Source organism: Diceros bicornis, chromosome 22, assembly GCF_020826845.1.
Source record: "Diceros bicornis minor isolate mBicDic1 chromosome 22, mDicBic1.mat.cur, whole genome shotgun sequence".
NCBI lineage: Eukaryota > Metazoa > Chordata > Mammalia > Perissodactyla > Rhinocerotidae > Diceros > Diceros bicornis.
The window spans coordinates 48,781,827-48,807,541 of NC_080761.1; the positions used below are offsets into that span (position 1 = coordinate 48,781,827).

The 25,715-nt window shown below is 38.1% G+C and overlaps 1 protein-coding gene across 2 annotated transcripts; it reads right to left on the minus strand.

The window, feature by feature from the left end:
* Positions 1-1,432: 1,432 nt before the first annotated feature.
* C9orf72 (C9orf72-SMCR8 complex subunit) lies at positions 1,433-24,376 on the minus strand. 2 transcript variants are annotated; one of them, XM_058565927.1, is made up of 12 exons: positions 24,359-24,376; positions 22,328-22,526; positions 19,450-19,937; positions 18,265-18,324; positions 14,685-14,780; positions 13,874-13,938; positions 11,587-11,659; positions 9,714-9,830; positions 7,648-7,883; positions 4,843-4,900; positions 3,368-3,477; positions 1,433-3,268 (listed from the first exon to the last, which is right to left on the minus strand). In XM_058565927.1, exons 3-12 carry the CDS (start codon positions 19,891-19,893, stop codon positions 3,082-3,084), a joined length of 1,446 nt encoding a protein of 481 aa, XP_058421910.1. In that variant the 5' UTR covers positions 19,894-19,937; positions 22,328-22,526; positions 24,359-24,376; the 3' UTR covers positions 1,433-3,081. The 2 variants fall into 2 exon arrangements, with proteins under 2 accessions (XP_058421910.1, XP_058421909.1); XM_058565926.1 differs by lacking the exon at positions 24,359-24,376 and adding an exon at positions 23,117-23,496.
* Between the last annotated feature and the right edge of the window lie 1,339 nt (positions 24,377-25,715).

Here is a 25,715-nt window from a genome sequence, read left to right on the forward strand (position 1 = left end):
ATGTACACTGTAACCCTAAAGCAATCACTGAAATAACAAAGAGTTATACAACTAATGAGCCAGCAAAGGAGATAAAACAGAATCATAAAAAATACTCAATCCAAAAGAAAGTGAAAAAGAAAAAAAAAGAAGAACAAATGGAATAAATAGAAAATAAACAGCAACATGATAGATTTAATCTAACCTTATCAATAATCACATTAAATGTAAATGTTCTAAACACCCCGATTAAAAGGTAGTGACTGTCAGACTAGATGAAAAAGCAGGTATGAAGCACTAGTCAGATACTGAGCTAAGCATCTTATACTGTCTCACTAAATCCTCTTACCAATTGTGAGGTATCATCATGCCCTCATTTCAAATATTTAAAAAATGAGCCTCCGGGAGGTTAAGTAACTCCTCCAAGGAGCATAGCAGGGAATCACACTTGGGCACTGGAGAGTGCTAGTAGGCCACAATACTTGCTTCCTTCCCTGCCCTTCAATTCCACAGCAGTGAGTACCTGCCACATGGAGGAACTGTGCTGGGTGCTGCATCGCATAGCAGCTGCTGTAACTGTCTGGGATGAAATCTACCTTAACTAGTGAGTGACCATGGGCTGTGTATTACACTTCTTTCAACCTTAGTTTCCTAATCTGTAAAACAGAAATAATACCCCTGCCTCACAGTGTTGTGAGAAAGTCCAGTGGGCCGTGTGTGTTAAGTGCGGGTGGTTAACTGTTTTTGGTACTTTAAGCTATACCTTGCAGATCATAGGAGAAATACCAATCTGTGCAATTCCACATCAAAACCAAAACAGTGTTAGATAAGAGTAACATCCACTATCTTCCTGATTAACTTTCAGCATTACAGAAACAGACCATAGAAGTAACTGTCTCATTTTAATTTACAGCATTATATGAAGTTTTGTTTTTTTCCTTGAGAATCTTAGCAATGCAATGAATCAATCTTCTTTTAAAGAAATCTTTCAATTCAACTGTTATATTTATAAATTAATTTTTTTCCCTGGAGTAAAAATGTCAATCTTATTTGTTTTCCAGATTAAAGAGTTTAGATTCCTTGTACTTTCAGTTTGGACACCTGTACTGGATAGCTGGAAGAAATAACTCCAGCTTAGGTTATATTAGGTATTATTATTACAGGAATTTTAAAAAAAGAATTTACCCAAGCATTACCTTACACTTGAAATATTAATATATAAATTAAAAAGTCAAAATGCAATGCTAGGAGTTAAGCAGAAAGTCTTTTTTTTTAAAAAAAAACAACATAAGATTCCCACATGATATAGAACCTTTAAATATATTTTCTTTCAAAAGAGAAAATCAATAAAGAATAGTTTAGACATAACATGACCATCAGCTGAACAGGAAGCCAGTCAGTCTTTCAATATCACAGCACTGCTTTTCTGAACAAATAACTGTAAGAGACAATATTTCAAAGATATTTTATTCAAAGTTCTCCATCTAGGAGAAAAGATATATAACAATGTTTACACATGCTTTAATAACTTACTTCACTGTACAACTTTCATTCTATACAACAGTACAATAACCAGCAAAAGGAAATAATCTATCATGTAAAAAGCATTGAGTAAGGGGCATGACAAGGTGGTATCTATAAATTTTTTCATGACTGAGCTACATACAGGGCATCAGTCATCCAGTTGTGTGTGTGTCTAAAAATCAAGATGACTACACCTTTCTTATTAGTGATGTGAAAGGCCATTAGGATCTTTCAGGACAGAACATGTTGGTTTTGGTTAAATTTGGTGGGTGATGGCTGAGGAGCTCTATCACTTGTATCCCTTTCTTATAAATACTTTTTCCCTTTTGTGTAACTTCCACAGTTTTAAATAAAAATATTTTTTATGCTTGTGTATACTATTATGTCAACACCGTTAGAGCACAGAATTATGTTAATCAGTCATTTTATAGCTAGCAAAATGGTCCAAACACATTAAGGAAACAAAACAAATTGACCACTTAGTTTTGCCAAAGTAGCACCTAGTAAAACTGCACATCAGTAGAGTTTCTCTTGCTAGTTCTCATACGATGCAGGCAGAGAGACATGGCAATACCTTCAAAAATAGGCGCAGAAATATAAGAAGGAAGAAGACAAATACTATCCTCTGTTCCTGAAAAAAGATCTTGTTATTTAGTACATTCTCTATTGCACTGAATAATCTTGGAGTTACAATGATTGCCAAGTCAGGGTAAGACTATCCAAGAGGAAAACAAGATGACTGATGAGTGAAATCTGAACTTCTTCCAAGTAATTATATTTTCCAAGGAAAAAAAAAGGCACAGGAGGTACACATTTCAATTTCGCTCAAAAATAATGAAAATTAATTTAAAAAGTTGGCAATAACTACTAGCACACAAAATCCAATTTCCTATACTTTCTGACAGGGCTCAGCAAGCAAACACACACCACCCTGATTGTGGTTCACCACAACGGGGACTATACACACTGCTTGACATTTCTACACAGACCAAATCCGAAGGACTAAGTCTATAAAGTAAGATCTAATAATTAATTTCAATTAACCATCTGCTTGATCAATATCTTCTTTCTAAACCCTAATGTATGTTCAAGCTAACTTCCTTTTGTGGAACTGAAATGATTTAGATGCTCTAATTTTCAGCTGATTGCAAAAGCATTACAGTAATCCCACATGCCAAGGAACACCAAGAGATGGAAAGTCGACTAGTATTTTATCTGCGAAAGCTAACTCAGATTTCACTCTGATACATGTAAACCATATATCATAAGTTTCAAAAATAGTAGTTGTGGTCAAGTTTATATCCTGTTATCGTATCTTTAAAAGACAGCAATAATATGCATTATAATTGTAAACATAAGTCTGTATCCCAAGAGAGCACATCTAGGAAAAGTTACATCCATTGTAATGTGCACCTGACATCCCCTTACAGACTTCTTGTGACAACTGTAGTGTAACTTCAACTGCCACTCCTGAGTAGGACTCTGGGGCATGCCCCAAGGGAATGGTGCTTCCCACACCACTGGGCTACCATAGCAGCAATCACGATTGTGACAAAATACACTTAACAAGTTACACATTCAAAAAGTCATCAGAACATCTCGTTCTTGGACACTAGTATAGAAAGATCTTCCGAAGATAAAGGAGTGCAGGCCTGGTTTAATTTTCTCAGCCAGAGCCATTATTATGTTCAGATCGCCCTCTGCTGTTAAATCAAGGTCTATCTTCAGGTTCCGCAGAGATTTAAAGGGCTTTTTCCCCTTCTGCCTACAAATAATGAAAAAAAATATATCATATAGAAAATGTCCAAAAGGAACAAAAGAAAAAACAACGCACAAAGGTTTTCCTTCCTATAGTTTGACTTACGTGTCATCTTCTATATATTTTATTAGTGTCAAGGCTTTTCTGTGAAGGACGAGTAGAAACTGTGCAAGGAAAGTACTCCTGAGAGATAAACCGGGTTTCAAGTGAAAGACCTACAGGAAGATGAAGCGTTTCCATGAATGATTTGCTCCCATTCCACGTACGTGGCAGGTTGCTATCACAGTATAGACAGTGTCTGGCGGATAACACACATTCGGGCAGGTCTCCTCAGCCGTTTCCACTGACGCCCCCAACACACAGGACTATGGTGGGAGTCCTGGGTTTGGAAGCAATCTGACGGTTTTCTGAAGTCTTCCATCTTATCTTTAAAAATAGACTCATATTTTGCATTCTACCTCAGAATATATCCATATTTATTTTACTATTAAAAATCATGATGTAAGTTACTTCCAGTTGTGCTACTTAACTTTTTCCACCCACATCTTCAAATAAAATGGAAGCTCCCAGAAGTTGAGCCACGCTTAGACTACGGTTTTGAGGTATTCACATCCCTCTCCTCTGGGTGGGGGGGTACATGTGGAGTGGTAGGAGGGTTTTATTTCAGCTTAGAAGCATGGAATGACATGACTACAAATTATCCTTGAACTTTGCAACATGTCACAGGCCACAAAGACCTGGATCCAAAATTTCCAGTTAGCCTAAGGATCTCATTATTTCAAGCTACATCTATGGCGCTGTTTCCTGGCCTGATCCCCAGAATGATATTACGACAAAGCTCTGTTATATTTTCTTCAAATGTATAATTAAGCATACTTTTTTCAAAAGAATGAGACAATAAAGATGCTATCACTTATTTATTTATTTATTTTTTTGTGAGGAAGATCAGCCCTGAGCTAACATCCATGCCAATCCTCCTCTTTTTGCTGAGGAAGATCAGCCCTGGGCTAACATCCGTGCCAATCCTCCTCTTTTTGCTGAGGAAGATTGGCCTTGGGCTAACATCAGTGCTCATCTTCCTCCACTTTATACGGGAAGCCGCCACAGCATGGCTTGACAAGCGGTGCGTCGGTGCACACCGGGATCTGAACCTGTGAACCCCGGGTGACCGAAGCAGAGCGTGTACACTTAACCAGGCTGGCCCCAAGATGCTATCATTTAAATAAAAGTGTACTACGTTATAAAGACATTTTTGGCTCAATTAAGGGAAATAAAAAGCATTTAAAATCCCCCCACCCCCGCACAAAGAAAACATCTAGAGTAATAGATTAGTGCTTGGAATTAAAACATTTATTATTTGAACTGGGGAATGTTGCATCTTCAATTGTTAATATACAGGCTACTCTCATTAACAGTTCAAAAGAAAAATCATGTAGACACTTTAGAAAGACCAGACACAAGACAAAAAGATAGTGACTTAATTCTATGATATTACACATATATGGTACAGGCATTGTAGGATATACTAAAAAAGAAAACATGTCGCATCATTCACTGACAACCTGAGGGTTAACATTTACCTGATCCAGGAAGGCTTTCACTAGAGTGTCTCTGTGTAAGACATCCTGAAAAATATTCCTATGAAGAAAAGAAAACATCCAAATGTTGAAATGGCTATACAATGCTACTTTCCACAATCCCACACTCCAGCTAATAAACTAAATTCTTAGAAATGGGATATTATGTGTACTCATATTTATAAAAATTAGATATATATATTTTAAATCTCCAAATATATATAACACTTGTATATTCCTGGAGTTTGTCATGCCACTATAATTATTTTTCTCTTAAAGATATAAGCAGTCCCAAGGAGGGTGTGTATCTATCTCTCAATCTATTTTGTACCCTCACCTGATAAAAAAAATGCTGAGAGCCTTAGGCGATTAGTGAATGTAATTACAATTCCTGACATCTCAAAAAAATAAAACAGTGACAAAAATACACACACACCACTAACACCAAAAACCACAACAAAAAGGGTTAACTTTGTGTACTAATAACTTCTAATAAGCAGTTTAGGAAGAAAAACGATACAAGGACGAATGCTAAGAAACATTCACATGGGATTAAAGAATACACCCAGACGGTTTACCTGCAACACCTTGATCACTGACTTTGCATCAACAAGTCCATCATCTGGGCAAGTAACGTGAACCAGCTAGTTAGGAAAAGTGCTGCCTGGGCAATGCTCAGTTAAGACATAATGCACACTGGAGATAATGTGTGTCTAGCACACCACCTAGGATACAGTGCTTAACAAAAACAAAAGACTCTTCCCTTCCCAGGTCCCAGCCCCCTTGATCTTATCTCTTCTTCCTTCCCTTTCCTTGTCTTCTACTTCCCTAAAGAATTTACTGGTATGCTAGGTTATATTCAAGTCAGGGGGCAATATAACGTTTAATAAGGTAAACAACTTTTAACTGAAAAGATTGAAAATAGTAGGGTCATCATATAGCTGACAGGAGTGGCAGGGAAAGGCGTGCGTGCGCAGAGGCAAAAAGGAAAGTACCTAAAATTTCCTAGTTTTAGGAGATGGGTGTGCCAAACTACAGAAGGAGGAGATGTGGGAGGGGAAGAAATCAGCATCTCACGATTACTAGCTGCCTAACTAGTGGCCCATGTGGGCACTGACAGCACTCCCTCTTTGGCTTTGGAGACAGGATAAGGCATTTAAGTCTAGTGTTCTGAAGATACCTGTTTCACTGATTGAATGCCTTGTTCATAAGTGAATTAGACGAAGCAAAGTGTTAAAAAAGAATATTTCCAGTGACTGATTTTTCATGTACTGGCAGTGAGTGAAATTATTTTTAAAAGTTAAAATAAAAAATATCTTAAAAATAAATAATGTTTAAACTAAACTAAAAGGTAAAATATGTCTATAATACATAAAAGTTAACAATACGCAATCTAGTGGTTGAAAATGTTATTTTTGGACAATTTCATGTTCAGAAGATTTATTTAGAGCTGGAAACAAATTTTAAAAATTCGTGACATTATTTGGTTATGATCAGCAAAACCAGAATAGCTGGCTAATCACAGTTTGTCAAATCAGAGAGCAAACATAACTGGCTAAAATGAGTAAGAACTGTTACACATATCTCCTCTAAAAAAAAAATACTACGTGGTTGTAAACCCATTCTAAAGTTCACTAAATTCCCCAAAAAGAGCTCTCAGGCAACCAATCAAAAAAGAGAAAAAATACTAAACACTTTAGGAAAGAAGAAAATGCTTAAAAAGTACAAATTAATTTTGAGAACTTCTACTCGTGTACCAAAATTACCACCATGTAAAAACTTAGTAACCTGGAATTCCAATTTTGACCAATTTGCTAAACCAATTCCTCTTAAACTTTCTAAGGAACCAGCACGAACACTGGAGAGCTGGGAGAAGATGGGTCCTAAAGAAGCCACCTTCCCGTACCTGGAGACAGAGAAGGCTGGGGGTCCCCTGGACATCATGTTCCTTTTCTGCTTTTGGTCAACACCTTCTGTGTGACCATTGGTGCTCCACATGCCTGCTGCCTCAGCTTAAAATTTTTCTTAGAAACACAGGACAGGGTTACCTGCTCCAATTCTGCTGCTGCTTTATACACTCAAACCTGGATTATTCTAGTTAACATTCTATGTGTCAGGCACTGTAAATTGGTCAAAGAGAACCATAATAGTATACTACATTTCTCTTCCTGATTTCAGAACATCATTTAAGTGTTTTCTTAGTGGGTTATAATTCAGATTTATTGTCATCATTTTTTTTCCTAACCAGGTTCGCATTCAACATTTTTTTATCATTACTCTTTTTCTTTTTAACTTACTAATCAGACTTTAGGGTAAGAAATGAATAACACAATATAAAATGCAAAGTAAAAGAATGCTCTATTAATATATTTTGACAGTTTTGGTGTATTTTATATTCATGTATTAAGAAAAAAAAGACAGAATTATTTCTTTGGTTTAGTTAATAAACCTTTTAATGACTCTAATACACTAGTCTTTAAGCAGTATTAGGGCTGCAGGGCTGGGGCTGTCTGCTTGGTCTCTATCAACCTTAGCACCTAGTACAGCGCTAGGGGCTCAATATACATTTGTTAAATAAATACTTAAATATTTATTTTTAAGGACTAATCTAACCTATTTTATGGGAAATACAACCACATTAAGAAAAACATTTAAGCAAAAATGCTTGATTAACCAAATTATTTCTTAAAGCATAATTCTCCTAGTAATATTTCTTTCTTTTTAAACAGAGTTGCTTGTTTTTACTCGTAAAAGACACAATTTCATAATACTGCTTAACGACAATATCAATAACAGGGTGTTACATACAAATCAGGAGTGAAGCTTTCGTCTGTGTAGATGATGGTGTCCTGAGCCATGTCCTCTTCCGAGGTGGCCCTCCAGAAGGCTGTCAGCTCTGATCTCATGTATCTGCGCTGATTATAAATATGTTCGTGACAGGGCGGCATCTGTTTGACGGTGTTGACATCCACATCTATATGTGTGGTGGGATAGGGAGCGTACATGACTTGCCGGAAGGGCAGCACAAAGCTTCCGGTTGAATCCTGTCATAACAAAAAGAAAATTTACTGCCTTATATGCCAAAAGATAGGAAGAATTACTTTTTAATGGAAAAAACTGCCTTTGAGTTAGCAAATCCATCTCTAGAAATTTATTCTAGGAAATTAATCATGATTGTGTGTAAAGTTTTAGTGACGTGTGCACTTACAGCACTGATTTAAATAGTGAAACAACCTAAACATCCAAAAGGAGAAGTGGTTAAATAAATAAAAATGGTTTATTATTTAGCTGCTAAAAATTAAGTTGCAGAAGTTTATGTGTTGATATTGAAAGACATGCACAATATACTGTGATAAAAGGAGGTGAAAACACGCAGAGTATAATCCAATTTTTGGGGGGGACAGGGAAGGGAAGAGATGAAAAAAATACAAACAGAAGAAAAAAAGACTAGAAATATGCCAAATAGTAACAGTGGTTATTCATTTGATTATGAGATCACAAGAGACTTTTTATTTTCTTCTTGATTATTCACGTTCGTTTAAATCGCAATGAATATGTATTTTTATAAGTAAAAAATGTACTTCTGTCCAGCTACAGTCAGCTGGGTACCAGCTGCCATGGGACAAGCACCTACTGTGTAAGAGGCTCTGTGACATCTGCTATGAACAGAAGACAGAGCCTATGTCCAGTTTCTCACTCTTATAATGGTGTGATAACCATCTTTCTAAGTAAACCTTTCTCCATATATAATTACTTCTTTAGGATGGATTTCCAAAAATATAAATAGTAGGTTAAGTCTTTCAACATTTTTAAGGCTCTTGATGTATAATGTCAAAGTATTTTCTGGAAGGCTCTATAATTTATACTTGCATGGAAAACTCGTAAATATTTTTTCATTAAATTATAGTTTCAAGTTTTCCTCTATGCATCTGGTATAGGACTCTTGCAGGGATAGAATTATATAATTAAGTGAGAGGGTGCAGAGGAAATAAAAGTACTAAGCACCTTATTATGCCTTGGAGAGGAAGAAGTTCTAATTTTCAGATTTGTACAACTCAAATCAGAAATAAGTTTTCCTTAAGTAGTTTCCCTATTTAAATACTATTATCGAGCTTATGGCATGCAGATTATTGAAAATGCAAAAGCTGAATACAGTTTTTATTTGCAACAGTTTTTAATATTTTTTCTTTCGTTTTGCTACGCCTACCTCAAAAAAGCATTCACTGTGAGGAAATCACATAACCATTAGGAAGTCTACTTCTTCACATCTCTACTATAGTTGAAATATCAATAATAGATTCAATAACGTGAACAACTGTCTTCTCTGTAATTATTGAAAACAACAGCTAATCTTCATTTATCTGTTTTGCTCCTTGAAAAGCAGACTAAAGTAAATTAAAAAAATCTACAATAATTTTTCTAATATATATACATACATATATATAGGAATTGCTCAAATCTTATACATTTTTTCAAGACAGAAAGTAGCTTTAAATTTTTTTTCTAATAAATGAACACGTTACATAAACATAAAATGGTAACAAAAATTCAAATCTGGTCAGTAAAAAAGAAGTATTCCCATTTTAGATGTGCAACCTGATTAAAGCACATATTAAAAAAAATAATAATCCTGAGCCCAGACAGGCAGCTACAGGAAACCAAAGAGAAATACAAAGAAAGCTATTCCATGATGTTTCAGTGATAACAAATAAATCCATAGACATACACTCTGTGCTCAGACCTGTGTAAAGGAGCCAGCTCTTTGGCAAACAAACATGAGATGCATTAAATGCTAATATTCAAAACATATTCATAAAGAGTCTCAAAAATGATTTAAAAAAATTGCTTTCACTTGTGATAAATGGAAAATATACCTTCAGCAGGCCTTGTACAAAGAGGCCTGACTCGTATTTAAATGATGATTCTGCTTCACATAATCGGGAGCATTTTCTCTCTGCTGGAGTCAGAAAAAGGCATAATGTTCTTACTATCTGTAAAAGAAAAGATTTTAGCATTAAAATATGAAGTAAAAAGGCCATTGGTTGGCTTATGAAAGAAATCTGAACAGAAATTTCAATTGTTATTGTCAATAAAATACATCCTGAGAAATAAGAATCCCTTAGTCACCTGGAACAGTACATGGGATGTAACAGTTGTTGCTCAAAGTAGGGATTCTGCAGTCAAATAAGTTTGGGAAATGCTGGTAAATTTACTATATATCTCAAAACTTTTAACATCTGAATATATATTGGGACTCTTCAGGTGACTGATATAATAAGCAGAGTTTCTCAAACTTATTTGACCATGGAACCCTTATTTTCATAGGAAATAATGACCTAATATAATTACTGATTGTATAACTAAACCCAGCAGCAAGTGTTTTTCAAACAAGAAAAGAATTTTGGACAAGAAAACTAAATGCACTTAAATTACACAGAATTATGGCTTCTGATTAATAGTTCTACATGTGAAATCCCACGATAATGAATATCAAAGAGCATCCAAATCCTTCAACAGAATGAGAATTAATACTATCAGATTTGATTTAAAATAAGCACACCATTGGCTGAGGTTTACAAACCTATGCTTCTAACAGGATGTGATCTATAGCTCTATTAGGAAAAACAGAAAGCCATGTAACTACGTTGGAATTCAGACTATATTCAGAGAATTTTTATATTAAAGCAGTGGCTTTCAATCTAGAGCAATGGCAACCTTCTTCTCAAATTAAAAGATAAAAGAGAAGCTATTAAGCCAGAAAAGGATGTGGGATGAGAAAAATATTTAAAAAACACAGAGCCCCAACCACAGAGCCTTTGTCCCTCCAACAAGTGACTGGGAACCCCCTCTGTGGAACCTGAAGGCTTTGGGGGACACAGATGGAAAGCTACCTTCTTAGGGTAACAGAGATAATTAGAAGTCACTAGATGCAATATAAAAACAGAGGTAATCTTTCATAAATGATTGTATGAGAAACATAATTTTGGTAAATTATAAGGTCATGTAAATATACAAGGTAGCTTATTACAGAAAAAAATTACAAATATATTTGTCAAGCAAATAATCACTCCTAACATATTTCCTGTGTAAAATTTAAAAAGAAAAATGAGGTTTAATTAATTTGATGGATTAGGTGCACTTATCTCTCTCTATTTAGTGGTCAGTGAAGAAAAGCACAAAATCCCTTAGTTTATCACCTGGATAAATGCTTGGAAAGTAACCATTCATTAATTCTTTATTAACTCATGTAGCACTGAAGGAAGTGGTCACAAATGCTATTGCATCAAGTATAATCTTCATCAACCACTTAATAGCACTGGGTTCCAAAAAGGGAAAGATTGAGGGGAAAAGCAAGATAACGAAATCAAGATAAATGATCAGATAACATTTCTTTGGAATTAGTACCAAAAGTACATGCCTATCTTCATGTTTATTAAAGATAGCATCAGGAAATAGAAGACACATTTTTTTAAACTATCTGATTTTAAAATAATATCAAAACCATTTATATAACGCAGAGATTGGTATTTATAATTATAGAAATGACTCTGATAAATGACTTCCTATTCAAACAATTTACTTTAAACACATTTTTACCACAGGGTGCCACAGTAATTTGGTCAGATTATATTGCCTTCTTATACTATTAGATCATCTTGACTGCAACCTAACCTTTAAATTACAATCCATGATATGTTAGCAGTATTAAAAAAATCCGATTATTTGCTGGGTTATAAAATAAATTACCTTATTTACTTTCTCTGCACTGCTACCTACAACGACAGAACAGCCACAGGTTTGCAAGTGTGAGCTAATGGCACTGGAAATCGAAGAAAAAAGATGAGAAACATTGACTGTAAAATAATTTCACAAACTAAAAAAAAAAAATAAAGGCAAGTGAGCTTCAAATAACTTAGAATAGCTTTACAGGATGAACACCAAAGCTGTAAGTATAATGCCACCTTTATTTCTATAGTACTTCACATTTTCCACATGCCTTTCACAGAGATTCTTTCACTTGAACCTTACAACTGAGTTAGTAAAATATCACCATTTTGTAGTGGAAGAAACTGAAGTGTGGAGAGGTTAAGTGATTTATTTAAAGTCAAATGGGATTAAAAGTGCCGTTATGAATGGCTGACACTGAGCAGAATCAGGACTAAAGTGCTCTGATTGAAGCCATGTAAGGTTCTAGGTTAAATACACTCGTGCACCTGAGATTCCATCATGAATATAGAGGAAAAGACTGGATATAAAGCAAATACTTTATCCTTTCATTCTCATTTAAAAAAATTAAATTTCATGATCATCTGCAATTGTAAAGAAACACTAAAGTAGAAGTTGAGATTAAACACATCAAGAGAGCACCTTGGATAGGGATTAACACACAGGCATTCAATAAATATTGGCTATTGTTAGTGTTATTATCATTTTCCCTGGAAGAAATATAAATAGACAATGTTAGCTCTTAGCTAATGTTATCTGCTTATATGTGCCAGTGTTTTAAGTGCTTAATATGATTTCTCTCACTCAATGCTTACAACAACCCTATGAAGTAGGTACTATTATTATTATTCCCATTTTACAGATGAGGAAATGGAGGCAAAGACAGCTCAGTAGCTTGTCCAGGTTCACACAGTAGTTAACCCTGGAAGTCTGGTTTTAGAACCCACACTCTTAAGTACTAAAATCTCCTGTAAGATGGAAAGGATCAGTATAAATATGAATAATTTTCTCTTCTAGGCCAAAATAACTTAAGTCCACCCACCGTGCAACTTAATTTGAAAGTGTTCTGCGATATTGTGATTTATAAGAAATATATATTTGGTCATTCAGATATTTCTCAAATATATTTGGTCTTCATCCAGTTTCTGGGTCACAGCTCTGAAAACCCCTGGAATTTCCTGCTCTGAAAACCCTTGGAATTTCCTAAGTGTTGCGAGTGATAAAGGCGTCTTTTGTTGTGTGAATGAGGTGACTTTTGGAAAGCACCTAAGGATGGAGACTGGTTGCAGCCAACCAGGTGATTAGAGGGCTGGAACTTGCAGTCTCATCCCCTGACCTTGGGAGGGGAAATGGGCTAGAGGTTGAATCAATCTCCAATGGCCAATGATTTAATCAATCATGCCTATTTAATGAAAATAAAAACCCAAAAGGATGGGGTTCAGAGAGTTTCCAGGCTGGTGAAAACGTGAACATCTGGGGAGAGTGGCATGCTTGAAGAGAGCATGGAAGCTTCGTGCCCTTTCTCCATACCTCGCCCTCCGTGTCCCTTCCATCTGGATGTTCCTCTGTATCCTTTATCATATCCTTTTATGATAAAATGGCAATCCAGAAAGTAAAAATATTTCTCTGAGTTCTGTGAGCACTCTAACAAATTAATGAAACACAAGAAGGCGGTCGTGGGAACCTCTGACCCCCCAGTGGGTCAGAATTACAGGTAACAATCTGGACTTGCCAAGGCATATGAAGTCCAAGGAGTGGGTCCTTGGAACCTCCAAGCTGTAGCAGGTTGGTCAAAAGCACAGGTAACAACCTGAGCTTGCAACTGGTATCTGAAGTTGGGGGAAGAGAGGAACAGTCTTGTGGAATATGACACTGTCTCTGGGCGGATAGTGTCAGGATTGAGTTAAATTGTAGGACACTGTGTTAGTGTCCAGAGTATTGTCTGTTGGTGGTGGGGGATTCCACCATGGAACTGAATATAAGAACCCCTTTAGGTTCTTAGTTTCAGCTTTAATGAGAAGTAAAACAAGAAACCGGAACCACACAAGGGACCAAGATTTCTTGTCTAGGGACTATGGAAACTCAGCTTCTTTTAGTATTAGTAAGAGTAACATCAAATACATCACAGATACGTAATAAATAAAAAAACTCACAAAGCTAAGCAATAGTTCAAACATGCAATGTTGTCCCTAGAATAATCTGGGTAGGTATTCTCTTATTATTTTCTTCTTTCCAAATCTTGTCGTAAGTGGGCATAAGATTTGTATTGGCTTCATCCAGCTTTTACGAAAAGAAACAAGATTCTTACTTGAGAAGAAAGCCTTCATGACAGCTGTCACCAATATCATCATCACTGAGAACTGTATCAGCTATCTAAAATGCAACAACAACAACAAAAATTATTCTGGCTATAACATAGTGTTGAAATAATCTCTTAATACGCAAGTTTTCTGAAGTCTAGGTGCAGTCTAACACACTGCCCTCATTTCTGAGCATCAAGAGTCCCCATAAAACACTCAGCACTACCCCACACTCTGGGGAGGACAAAGGGGAAAGCTGGTCAGACAGGTTAAGCAACAACTGTTACAGAACCACCCTCTCCTGAGCCGTCAGGATCAGGAGACAAATCTGAATGACCAAGTCAGAAAGCAACAAGAACAGTTTCCCGAAGATTTCTCTGTACATGCACACTGTGTGATTCACAACGACCTCAACAAGCGCTGAAGGCAATTAGATTAGTGAATATCAGTAAACTTTCATTAATTGCCACTTATTGTACAAAGCTTTGTTACAAAAAGTACTGCATGAGATACTGACTGCTTAGTCTATGAGGTCTGGAATTCTCCCAGTTCCAAGAAATACAAAAGTGGTGAAATAACCTAAATAAATTTAATTTTATCATAACTATCACTGACCAAAACAGCCTCTGTTTGGCCAAAAAATTCAGGATTTTAAGTGAGTTTGTTAAAGTGGCTAATACTTCATATGAATAATATGTACAACAAAAAATGCATACTGCTAAAATTAGAATATTACCAATATACATAATAGTAATATAACTCGAGGGAACTGATGAAGGGTACCATTGCTGCTATTTAACAAGGTAAGTAAGAACTTACATCTATTTCTTCAGGAACACTGTGTGACTTCATAGACGAAAGCAGTTCCATGACAGGAATTACTTCTCCAGTAAGCATTGGAATAATACTCTGACCCTGCACAAAAAAAACAAAGTGAGGTGAAGACAATCACACAATATAGGATAAGCTGGGCAATAAAAAATTAAAAACTGAGAGCAAACAATAACACCCTTTGATAGAAATACTTGACAACTTGTTAAAACACAGCCCCAAACAAGTCCACTACTACATACATTTCTAAAGGATTTACATGCTAGTTAAGACTCATTTTCACTCTTCCAGGAATAATTTTCTTTAGTCAAAATGGAATCATTGCCTTATCATTTACTGTTACATGCAATGATTAAATCACCAAGCCAAATTTAGAAAGGATCTCCTTGGAAATTTATTTGAGATATAAAAACTCTTGTTAATTACAGGTCATTGATGCATTATATATTTAAAAACGAGGAAAGCTAAGCATAAAAAGACTTTGAAGTCCTCAGCAAATGACTCAGTAGTAAAGTCTGAATCAATATTCAACCTCCATATTCATAATAACGTATAATCTACCCAACTGCAAATCAAAATCATCACACATATTTTATGAATCAATAAAACAAGATTCCTTCAGAGTTCTTTCAAGATACTACCACTACTACTTATTACATCTCAAATATGTAATCCTGAAATTTGTAGTTTCTAGAACGAAATTGAAAACTGACTACAGAACACTAAAATGCAGAGCGTCTGAAATACGGGTGATCCGTCATTTATTCTCTGCCACCAACCGCTCCCTCAAAATTTTTTGAGCATCTGAGTATGTAAACTTTCAGAGAGGTAGATGAAATTGTCATATGTCTATCAATTTTTAGCTCAACAGGTTTTTTTTTTTTTTTTTTTTTTTTGTGAGGAGATCAGCCCTGAGCTAACATCCACCAATCCTCCTCCTTTTTTTTTCTTTTTTTTGCTGAGGAAGACGGCCCTGGGCTAACATCGGCGCCTATCTTCCTCCACTTTATATGGGACGCCGCCACAGCATGGCTTACCAAGCAGTGCGTCAGTGCGCGCCCGGGATCCGAACCAGCGAACCCCGGGCCGCCGCAGCGGAGCGCGCGCACTTAACCGCTTGCGCCACCAGGCCGGGCCCAGCTCAACAGGTTTTTAAAATCACATATTATTTAAAGTCAATCTAACAATAGTTTTTTTCTCACTCACATTTCATGACACGATTTTATTCAAACTCTTCACATGCATCTTCAAATTAGAACCGTAGACATTCCGAGTCATTTTTTGAGTGACAAAACCCATTTTTCCAGAGCCCTTATCATGTAAGTTGCTTGAGAATTTAAATGTGACGTTGTCTCTAGAAATTTTATCCTAAGCCATAAGCCTCTTTGCATCATACAGATTTTATTATTTTAAAAATTTCAGCCTGTAGGAACCTCCAAACATTACTACTCATTGTTTCTGCTTTTTAATTTTTAAAATGCTTGTTTACAATCAACATGTGCAATTCCACAAGAATAATGACTGAAGAAGCTATGTTAAATTTGCTTCCTTGTAAAGCAACTTTATCAGATGACAGCTATAAGCATCCTGAACTAGCACTGACTGAAGTTGTTTCAGACTAATGTGTCATCCCCAAATAGTATTTATTTGTTCAAAATAAAGTCATTGAAAGCACACGATGTGAAATTTGCAAGGACTGAATTATCAGGCAACTCCTTCTTTTCAGAAAGGATAATTGCAGGAAAATACCTTCCCATGGTATGTCACACATGGTATCTCAGACATTTATCATCATAAGTTAATGGATATGCTCATTGAAGCTTAACAAAAAAGTCCTACAAGGCTGAACACAGAAGAGGCTCTAAAAGAAAGTCCCTCAAGTTTCTTTTCCTCCTTGGACTTCTCTAACTTGAGCTCAGCAGGGGCATGTTTCCCCTTTAAAACCCTCCAGTTTGTCCAAATATACAGAAGCGGTAGGATAACATTTTCAAGAACAGCCCTTAAAAGAGAAATAAAACTAAGTTAATAGTGGTAAACTTTGTAAGTACAGGTTTCTGGTTTGGAAAAAATAACCCCAGTAAAAGTAGGATTTCATTGGGTCCTAACTTTCCTTATCTTGAGATAACTCTATAATGACTCCATAATTAGCAGGTACATCTAGAGGCTGGTGAAAGTCACCCCATTCATTGGCACCCTGCTTAGTGACCAGCAAGTAAAGGCCCGGCTTCTCTGGGTAAAGAAAACATTTTCTTCTAAGTCTCAGATTTTTCCCCAGAATTACTTCCTCAGGCCTAGAAAGTTATTTACAAAAGCATAGACATAACAATTTTGGAAAGGAGGTCATTTTACAGGGTTTTGAGTTTTCCTTGTTTATGTCCTTGTATTTTCACAAATTTTTAGAAAAGTTATTGTTTAAAACTACCATTCCGTCTGAGGCCTGCTAAGGAGAACCAGAGCAGCAGAGGCAATCCAGCCATGCTCAGACCGGAGTTTGAACAGAAGGAGCGTGGAGGGTGGCCAGGGGCTAAGGGAGTAGAAGTAAAGGAGCCTTTCTCCACTGAAGAGTCCCTTTCAGAACTTCTCTGCTTTACACTGAAACAGTTTGCATCTAATTTCCATAAGAGAAGCCAAATCCTTGCAATCATGCTTCTCAAACTCTGGTGCCTGCTCCCTAAGGGTATTCAAAGCCACAGGATAAACACCGCCTGTTCTCCTAGAAACTTGATATTATCAGAAACCTGATGAATAAGAAGGTGAAGAATGTCACTGGGAAATTGTAATATTAAAACAAATAGACAGGGGCCGGCTTGGCCTGGTGGCACAAGTGGTTAAGTGCGCGTGCTCCGCTGTGGCGGCCTGGGGTTCACCGGCTCAGATCCCAGGCTCGCACCGACACACTGCTTGTCAAGCCATGATGTGGCGGTGTCCCATATAAAGTAGAGGAAGATGGGCATGGATGTTAGCTCAGGGCCAGTCTTCCTCAGCAAAAAGAGGAGGATTGGCATAAGATGTTAGCTCAGGGCTGATCTTCCTCACACACACACACAAAAAAACCAACCAAACAAAAAAAACAAATAGACATATCATAGAACAAAATGTAAACTGCATGAGTTTTAAAGACACAACACGAGACTTCAAAGAAATATGCTTAGAGCTGTGCCTGCACCCCTAGACACAGTAGGGGTATACTCACTTGCCTCCTGTTATAACTACTTCTGTGGAAATGTTTGAGAAGCAATACCTTAAAGAAAATTTCACATAAAATTTAAAATTTTTACTATGAACAAGTTATTCAAAACTCATTCTTTGCAATGAGAAAAAAAGTTAGCAAAATAATAATTTGTAGATGCAACTGCTGTTATCCTTTGCGTATTTAACTCTTCAGGTCTAAGGTATGGAAATTTTCATCCAGTTTATTCCACACATCTTCATAAAGGCTCTGTTCATTCTCAGGCTCACTCTGTCAAAATAACATGGCTTCAGGGCCCTCACAAAAGTAGCCCTCAGCCTTACATAAACACACGCCCTGAGCTCGGTGGTGTTTGATAGCATGCTATCTGCACCTTACCTGATCTTCCATTCTCTCTGTGCCTTCTAAGACTATTTTCTGGACATTTTCTTGCCTTTCCTGAGCAAGAGAAAATTCATTAAAATTTAAAAAACACGACCACGACCTTTTGATACTTGCTTATTTTTTTACAATACAGTTAAATGGCAGACGTTCTTGTGTAACCTAGCTCGTGGGAAAAATACTTTCCATTTTAGGGCAGAAAAAAAGGTGGGGGGCAGGAAATTAGCCCAACAAATTCATGCTCTCATAGACAATACAGAATAAAAGAAAAACACCTTTTTTTTCCTGCAGTTAAAAACAGATAATTTAGCAGCAAACAGTCAATGAAACATCTGCATAGCTTTACAAAGGAACTAATGATTTGCACTTTTCAAATTAAATAAGATCAAGTTGAATCTGGGAATTCCTGATTTTGAATGATTTTCATAAACATGTAAGAAATAAGGAGGAAGCCTGCTAACATAGTAAACAACAATTCTTTTAAAAGATATTATTTTTCCTTACTATCTGGTAAAAGGCTTATAAAATTAATAATGCTTTACAGGACTTCCATATTACTATCAAACTGCTAAGTAGACAGGAGAATTAAATTTGTTCTTCAAATCTCATGTAAATATAAATATCACTATATATTAAACTATAGGATTTAAGGGATAACAGTAATTTCCTCTAGCTCAATCTGCAAAATTAAAAGGAATATCTCCTAGAAACCATTTGGTCCAACCTCCTCATTTTACAAATTTCAGAACTTGGCAAAGAAGTTAAAGGGACCAAAGGCTACATTACTCAGCCACCCGCTTATGAAACAATTGTTTTGAATTGCCTGTACCTACACATGGCAGTAGGTGAAGGACAGGGTCATGCAAAGCAAAAACAAAAAAAATGGTTTTAGAGTCAAGGGCTCCCAAGACAAACCTAGACTCTAAAACTTATTATGTTCTTGATATCTCTAAGCTTTAGCTTTTTATCTGTAATGTGGAGCTATCATCTCCTGCCTTCCAGAGTTATTATGAAGATCATTGACATCAGACTGGATCTATCTGTATCCAATAAGGTAGACACAAATAACAGCTATTGTTTGAAGTTAACTGGATATAATTTCTAAAATTAGATATAAATGTATCAGAAGATAAACTTTCAACAGCTGGGTTAGCATGATTAATAAGCTCAAAAACCACTCACCTTGTGCATCCATATCCTTCCCTTCCTGATAATGTGTGTTAATCTGTCAACACACACTCTGTGAAGTGGGAGGTAGAAGCTAAGCTCCGTCTGTGGAAGTATAATTGATAGTCCATATGTGCTCCTATCCCCATTCCAGTTTCCATCGAAGATTAATGAAACAATAATTACTCCTTTTTCAGACAAGACAAAAAACTTTACATCGATAGCCCCGCTCTCCGCATTTCGAAGGATTTCTCCATTTAGGGTGTGGTTGGCAAGAAAAGTTATTTCTCCGTCGCTGAGAAGTACTTGTTCTGTCTTTGGAGCCCAGATGTGTCTTACTCTAGGACCAAGAATATTGTCCCAGTAAGCAAAGGTAGCTGCTAATAAAGGCGATTCACCACTTAAAGCAATCTCTGTCTTGGCAACAGCTGGAGATGGTGGTGGACAGAGATTCGACATCACGGCATCCCCACTGTCACATTATCCAAATGCTCCAGGGGTATCTAAACAGTGACAAACAAAACCAATGATTAGGTGCAGCAATTTTAAAGACATCCATCAAAAACTCAAATGACTTAGGCATACGTGGTTTTCTCCTCTTCAGTCCAAAAAGATTTGGAAGCATGCCTCTTACCAGGATAGAGACATTCAATCAGTATGGCAGGTGCACATTAAGTGTTTGCTGATATGATGATAATTTTACAATCATAGTAACTTGTCCCTTATGTTCAGGACCTACACTTAGAAATCCAAAATAATAATGAACTAAAAAAGGGCCTCTGAACACTGATATGAAATATCATATACTAAAGCTCCTAGAATAGATCCCCACTGTTCCCACATATCCAGTCTATGTGCAATTCTAATATGATGGATATTTGGATCCTAAACCATAGCAACTAAAGAGGAGCAAATTGGGAAGAGGAGGGCTCAGCTAGAGACCATGACACTTGTGGGTTGAACTGTGTCCTCCCAAAATACGTGTTCAAGTCCTAACCCCCTGTAGCTGTCAATGTGACCTTATTTGGAAATAGGTGTAATCAAGCTAAGACTGGGTCATACTGGAATAGGATGGGCCCTAATCCAACGACTGGTGTCCTTATAAGGAAAGATTTGGAGACAGGCAGACACAGAGGAAACAAGGCCACGTGAAGACAGAGGCAGAAATTGGAGTGACACAGTTGTAAGCCAAGGAACGCCAAGGATGGCTGGCAACCACTAGAAGCTAAGGAGAGGCAAGGAAGGATTCTTCCCTGGAGACTTCAGAAGAGCACCTTATTTCCACTTCTAGCTTCCAGAACTGTGACAGAAATTCGCATTGTTTTACATCACCGTTTGTGGTACTTTCTTATGGCAGTCCTAGGAAATTAGCAAAACACCTGACAGTAGAAATACCTTAAAGCTGCTAAAAAACAAAAAAGACAAAGGATTGCAAAAACACAAACAACCTGGAACAGTAATTAAAAATGAGCAAACAGTCCTGTTATTCTCAATGAACTCTCTGGGTATCAGTGTACTAAAGCCCAACAATGGTGTTTAAAATGACACTGAAACATCAAGACAAAGATACATACATTTAATATGCTATTCAAGAAAGCAATGTAGCATTTTATCATTACAAAGAAAGTTCTATACTAAATGGCTAAAATAAAAAAGCTTCAGTTATTTAGAAGATGTAGAGAACCAGACGAGTGCACGGGCCCTGTTCAAGCCTTTCAATCTACTGAGAAAACAGAGAAGAGTGAACTGCCCAAGGTCACAGAGCTGGGCTAGAATCCAGTCTCTTGTGTATCTTGAAACACTCAAATATAACACTCAAAGTGTACATTCTATGTGATATGAGTGTAAAACGAATCATTCTTGCCTAATATTAAAATTGAATACTTGTGTTGAAAGACCGAAAATAAAAAAAAATTATGACAATTTTGTTTAAGCAAGCCTAAAATTGTGGAATCTAGTCCTCTTAACGGTAAAAGATAGCAGTTAGTAAGTGAACTATGATATACCTATTTTTGCCTATATGATTGCTTAGGGAGATAACATTTGATCTATAACCAAATTCATGTCAAAATAAACCATTTTACTTAAAGAATTTTATCTATATCTTGTCAAGAGAGTTCAGAGATTGATGAAAAGCAGTGACTTCTATTTTTAAAGTATCAAATGAGCACTTTTATCATGGATGTCAAGAATAGGTTTACAAAGCTTGGCCAGACACTTCATAGTAAGTATGTGCAGAAATGGTTTCACACAAAGGCAGTCCTCATGTGTGTATTTTTCATTTCAGAAAATCATTGAGGGAATATTTACTTTTTAACGTGGTATATCAATTTAATAGTCTTAAGAGACTACAGTGGACATAAGCTGTCAAGTTTATTTAATACATCCACTGTTTTGGATACAATTTAAACAGTTTACAATGATAGAATACAGGAATATAATTTGAATTGAAACTGTAATGATGCTACTGTCATCATTAACAACAGCAAACAAGGCCAAGGAGACGAATTAAGTAAACACACAGCCATAAAATTATATTGTATCATATTTTTCTTTGGTTCTTTCTTTTGGATAAAAAAAGGTGAATAATCATAAAGGAAATATTATAACTTAAACATTTCACCATTACACTGAAAATAAAAGCATTTCCTAAAACCGAATGAAGCCCTACAGCAAATCTGGTTGGACTATGGGAAAATTCTCTACCTGGTTATGAAAATTAAACTATTTAAACAATTAATCACATTCATTCTCACTGCTAGTATCATTTGAAAGAAAACAAAAGGATCACATGGAATTGTTTAGCTTAACATCCTGCCAAAAGAAAGAATCCGAGAAATGAAATGTCACAGAGAAGTATAATTAGGAGAGTTATAAAAATGATTTTACTAACACTTAAAGTCATCATCTTTGGTGAGGAACATCCATATATACAAATGTGGCTGAAAAAAGTCAGTTCAAAACCAAAAGTCTTTTATCTACATGTCTTATTTACATGTAGTGTTGGCTACTCCAGAGCATTATCAAACATTAACCATAGTCTTTTGAGGGAAGCCAGGATCCAAACTGGGTGACGCGATGGCTTGCCACTCCTGTAAACAAAGAACAGGGTTCATGAGGATGTACCAACATACCTTCTGAAAATAATCCAACATATGCAGACACAAAGATTATGTTAATTATCATCTGTTAAAACTGTTAGCAGAGTGGTAGCTTTGAAGCTTTGCTTCTTCTTAAACTTTTGCTAATCATTAGCCATCTCTTCTCCGACTGTTATTTAGAAAGTTGATTGGTCCACTGCTGTTGTAAACCAGAATTCTACCACCATAAAGCCCCACTTCTTGTAACCATGCTTTCTGTTTATTTTCTCCCAGTCCTAACAGAAGCAAGGTCCTAAACCAGCCCACCTTCCAAAACAGGAGCTCCCCATGCCAACTTTAACGACAGTGAACCGCTTGTAACTACCAGACTGCAATACTTTCTAAATTTTTATTTTTATCTAAATTTTTAAGGCAAGACTGGAGATGAAGTTCATGGTATCACTATCAGGCTCTCGCTCTCTCCCAGATCCAAGTTTCTCAGATAATAGCCAATTCCTTTCTCTGAAAGCAAATTTTGTACTGCTAACAGAGCCAAATAAAGAGACTATTTTATCAACTTTATAAGGAAAATAGACCTTTACCCCCTATGAATTGCTTTCTGGAGCAGGTTAGTGCTGGCTTAGTGCATAATCTGCAATGTGGTCTATAATTTCTCTCATTCGTTTCATATGTATACAGGGCATAGTCATCACGAGGCAATTTCCAAGTGATACAGGGCTTTCCCAGTGGCAAGTCTGGCGGAGGTGCTGGCAACAGTGTCTGTGTCACCTAACATCATCATATTTCAAGTATTCTGACTCCATAGTATTAATCTCTCATATACTATATTCTTGCTTCAGTGATGTTTCCATTACCTCAGAAGTTTTCTAAAGTGTGAGAAAAATGGTATCTAAGGAACAGTATTTTCCAAATTAAAAGTAATGTCAGACGTATTGTGTCCCCTCACTTTGCATCACAGGTGAGGGATGGGCACAGGCTGAATCCATATTCACCCACTGGCCACAAACCTGTTACTTTACTAGCACCTAACCATCTCCCTTGTTTCTGAAACGGTCACCTGTCTCGGGCAAGTTAAGTGCGTGACCTCTCTCTGTCTCCTGAACACAGAGCCTGGCGGAGATCCCCGGGGCCAGTGAGACCCGGTGTGGACACGACAGATGTGTAATCAGTGCGCTTCTTTCCGCAGCTGATACCATCAGTCAAGTGATGCCCAAGTCACAGCGGTCACTTCCTTTAAGTAAGTCTGTGTAATCTCGGGGCTGTGAAGCAAGAGGTCCTGCCCCACGGAATGGGAGCACAACCCAGGCTAGAATTGCTGCCCAAATTTACAAGACACCAGCAATCCTTAGAAACTTCTATTCGAATTCTCTCAGCGAATACTACAGCATGTCCACACCGCCATCCCACCCGCGTTATTATCTCCTCTGGGACCCCGACGTGGTCCGCAGCAGGCGCGCACCGCCTGCCCTCTGGCCTTCCCCCGGCCAGGCCTCCCGGTGCCCGAGGCTCCCCTCCCCCGAGCCCGCGGCGGGTCCTCCGGGTCCCCGGGAGGCGCGGGCTCGGGGACTGCGGGCGCGAACCGGGAGGAGGCCCGATCCCCATGCCCTGGTCTGCGCCGCCGCCGCCAGGAAGCCCGGGCCCGGATGCAGGCAACCGCACTGGTCGCCGGGCTGGAACACCCGACGCCGGCTTTTGGGCAGGGAAGAGAGGGGAACAGAGAGGACGAGCCCAGCAGAGTCCCGCAGCGAGGCTCCGCCGCGACCCCGGCGACGTCCCCGCACCCCGACCCCAAACAGCCGCGAGCCCGCCGGCCTCGCACTCACCCTCTCGTCGCCGCCTGCGCCTCCGCCGCCGCCGCCGCCGCCGCCGCGGGCGCACAGACCGCAACCGCAGCCCCGCCCCGCCCGCCTCTGGCCACGCCCCCGGGCCCGCCCCCGAGCGACCACACCCCCCGACGCCCATCCCGCTGCAGGCCGCGGTTGTTTCCCGTCCTGTGTTCTTCTGGTTAAATATTATCGATCTTTCCTCGTTCACCCTCAGCGAAGACTGTGAGAGCAAGGGGAGGGCAGAAAGGGCGGGAAAAACGAAACACACACCTCCTAAACACACACCGCTGCTCCCTCTAGACCCCGCCCCTAAAGGGGAGGACCGGGCAGCAGGCGTGGCTGACGCCTCTAGCGCCATCTTTCACATGGGCGGAACAAGTCCTGGCTGATACGCCCCCTTTCCTCGTGGGACACCGTAGGGGCGCCTTGGCATTTTCGATTTGCGATTACGTGAACCCACGAGGCCTGTGAAAGGTGTGGGCTTGCGTTGCTCTGTCTCTCTGCTCAATGAGGCGCCCCGTGAGAATGTGGGCGTAAGGTGTTAAGCGAGAAAGTCGTGTTCTTAGTGGGGCAGGCTGCCGGGCCCCGAAAGCAAGCAGAGTTGATGGTTGAGAAAGGTGTTGTTTGTGCTTGGCAGGTGGTGGGCACTTAACAAATATTTGATGAGGGCGTGGGTTTATTTTTGCCTTAGTACACAGTTAAGTACACTGTAACTTCACCCCAAATCCGGTTAGGTAACTTCCTTTTCCCACAATACGTAGTCACCACATTTTTGTTTTCTTTACGTGCAAGCATTTTCTCAAGCATGATTTTCACACCTTTAAATGTTATTTTTGCTAGTTGCACAATGTGGATGAGTTGGGTTTTTTCAACCTTTGAAAATGGTTGAAAGTTAGCTTAGCCTTTTGGTCTGCAAGAGTGTTTAATCAGGTTATTCGCTATAGATGAATGGCACTTAATATTTTTCATCTTTAAAAATCATACAGCATGTCTTTACCATTCACTGAGGAAGCAAGGGAGGAATCAATACACAAAGTGACTCCCCCAAACCTATACCCTCTGCAGAAATAGGCCCCCTACCCACTGCTCTATGCTTATATCATAACACCGAATAACTTCCATTTATCTGGTTCCTGCTGTGTGTTTGGTACTGTGCTCCTCAATCCACGTAAAGAAATATGCTTAATCCTCCCCACATATCTAGGATGTAGATATTGTCATCCAGTTTTGCACAATTCCAGAGCCCACTGAGTCCTGAGGACACTAGGCTGGTACTGAGTTGGTGACAGCCCTTCTCAGATAACACCTATAGGGGATAATACTTATACCCCCAGTTCAGAGTAAGATTGAGACT

Coding starts and splice junctions, on each gene's coding strand:
- C9orf72 (XM_058565927.1), bottom strand. CDS start 19,893: ATGTCGAATCTCTGTCCACCACCATCTCCAGCTGTTGCCAAGACAGAG. Junction 13,939..14,684: donor GTGTTCCTGAAGAAATAGAT/GTAAGTTCTTAC, acceptor GTTGCATTTTAG/ATAGCTGATACAGTTCTCAG. Junction 11,660..13,873: donor CATGAAGGCTTTCTTCTCAA/GTAAGAATCTTG, acceptor TTCGATTTCCAG/TGCCATTAGCTCACACTTGC.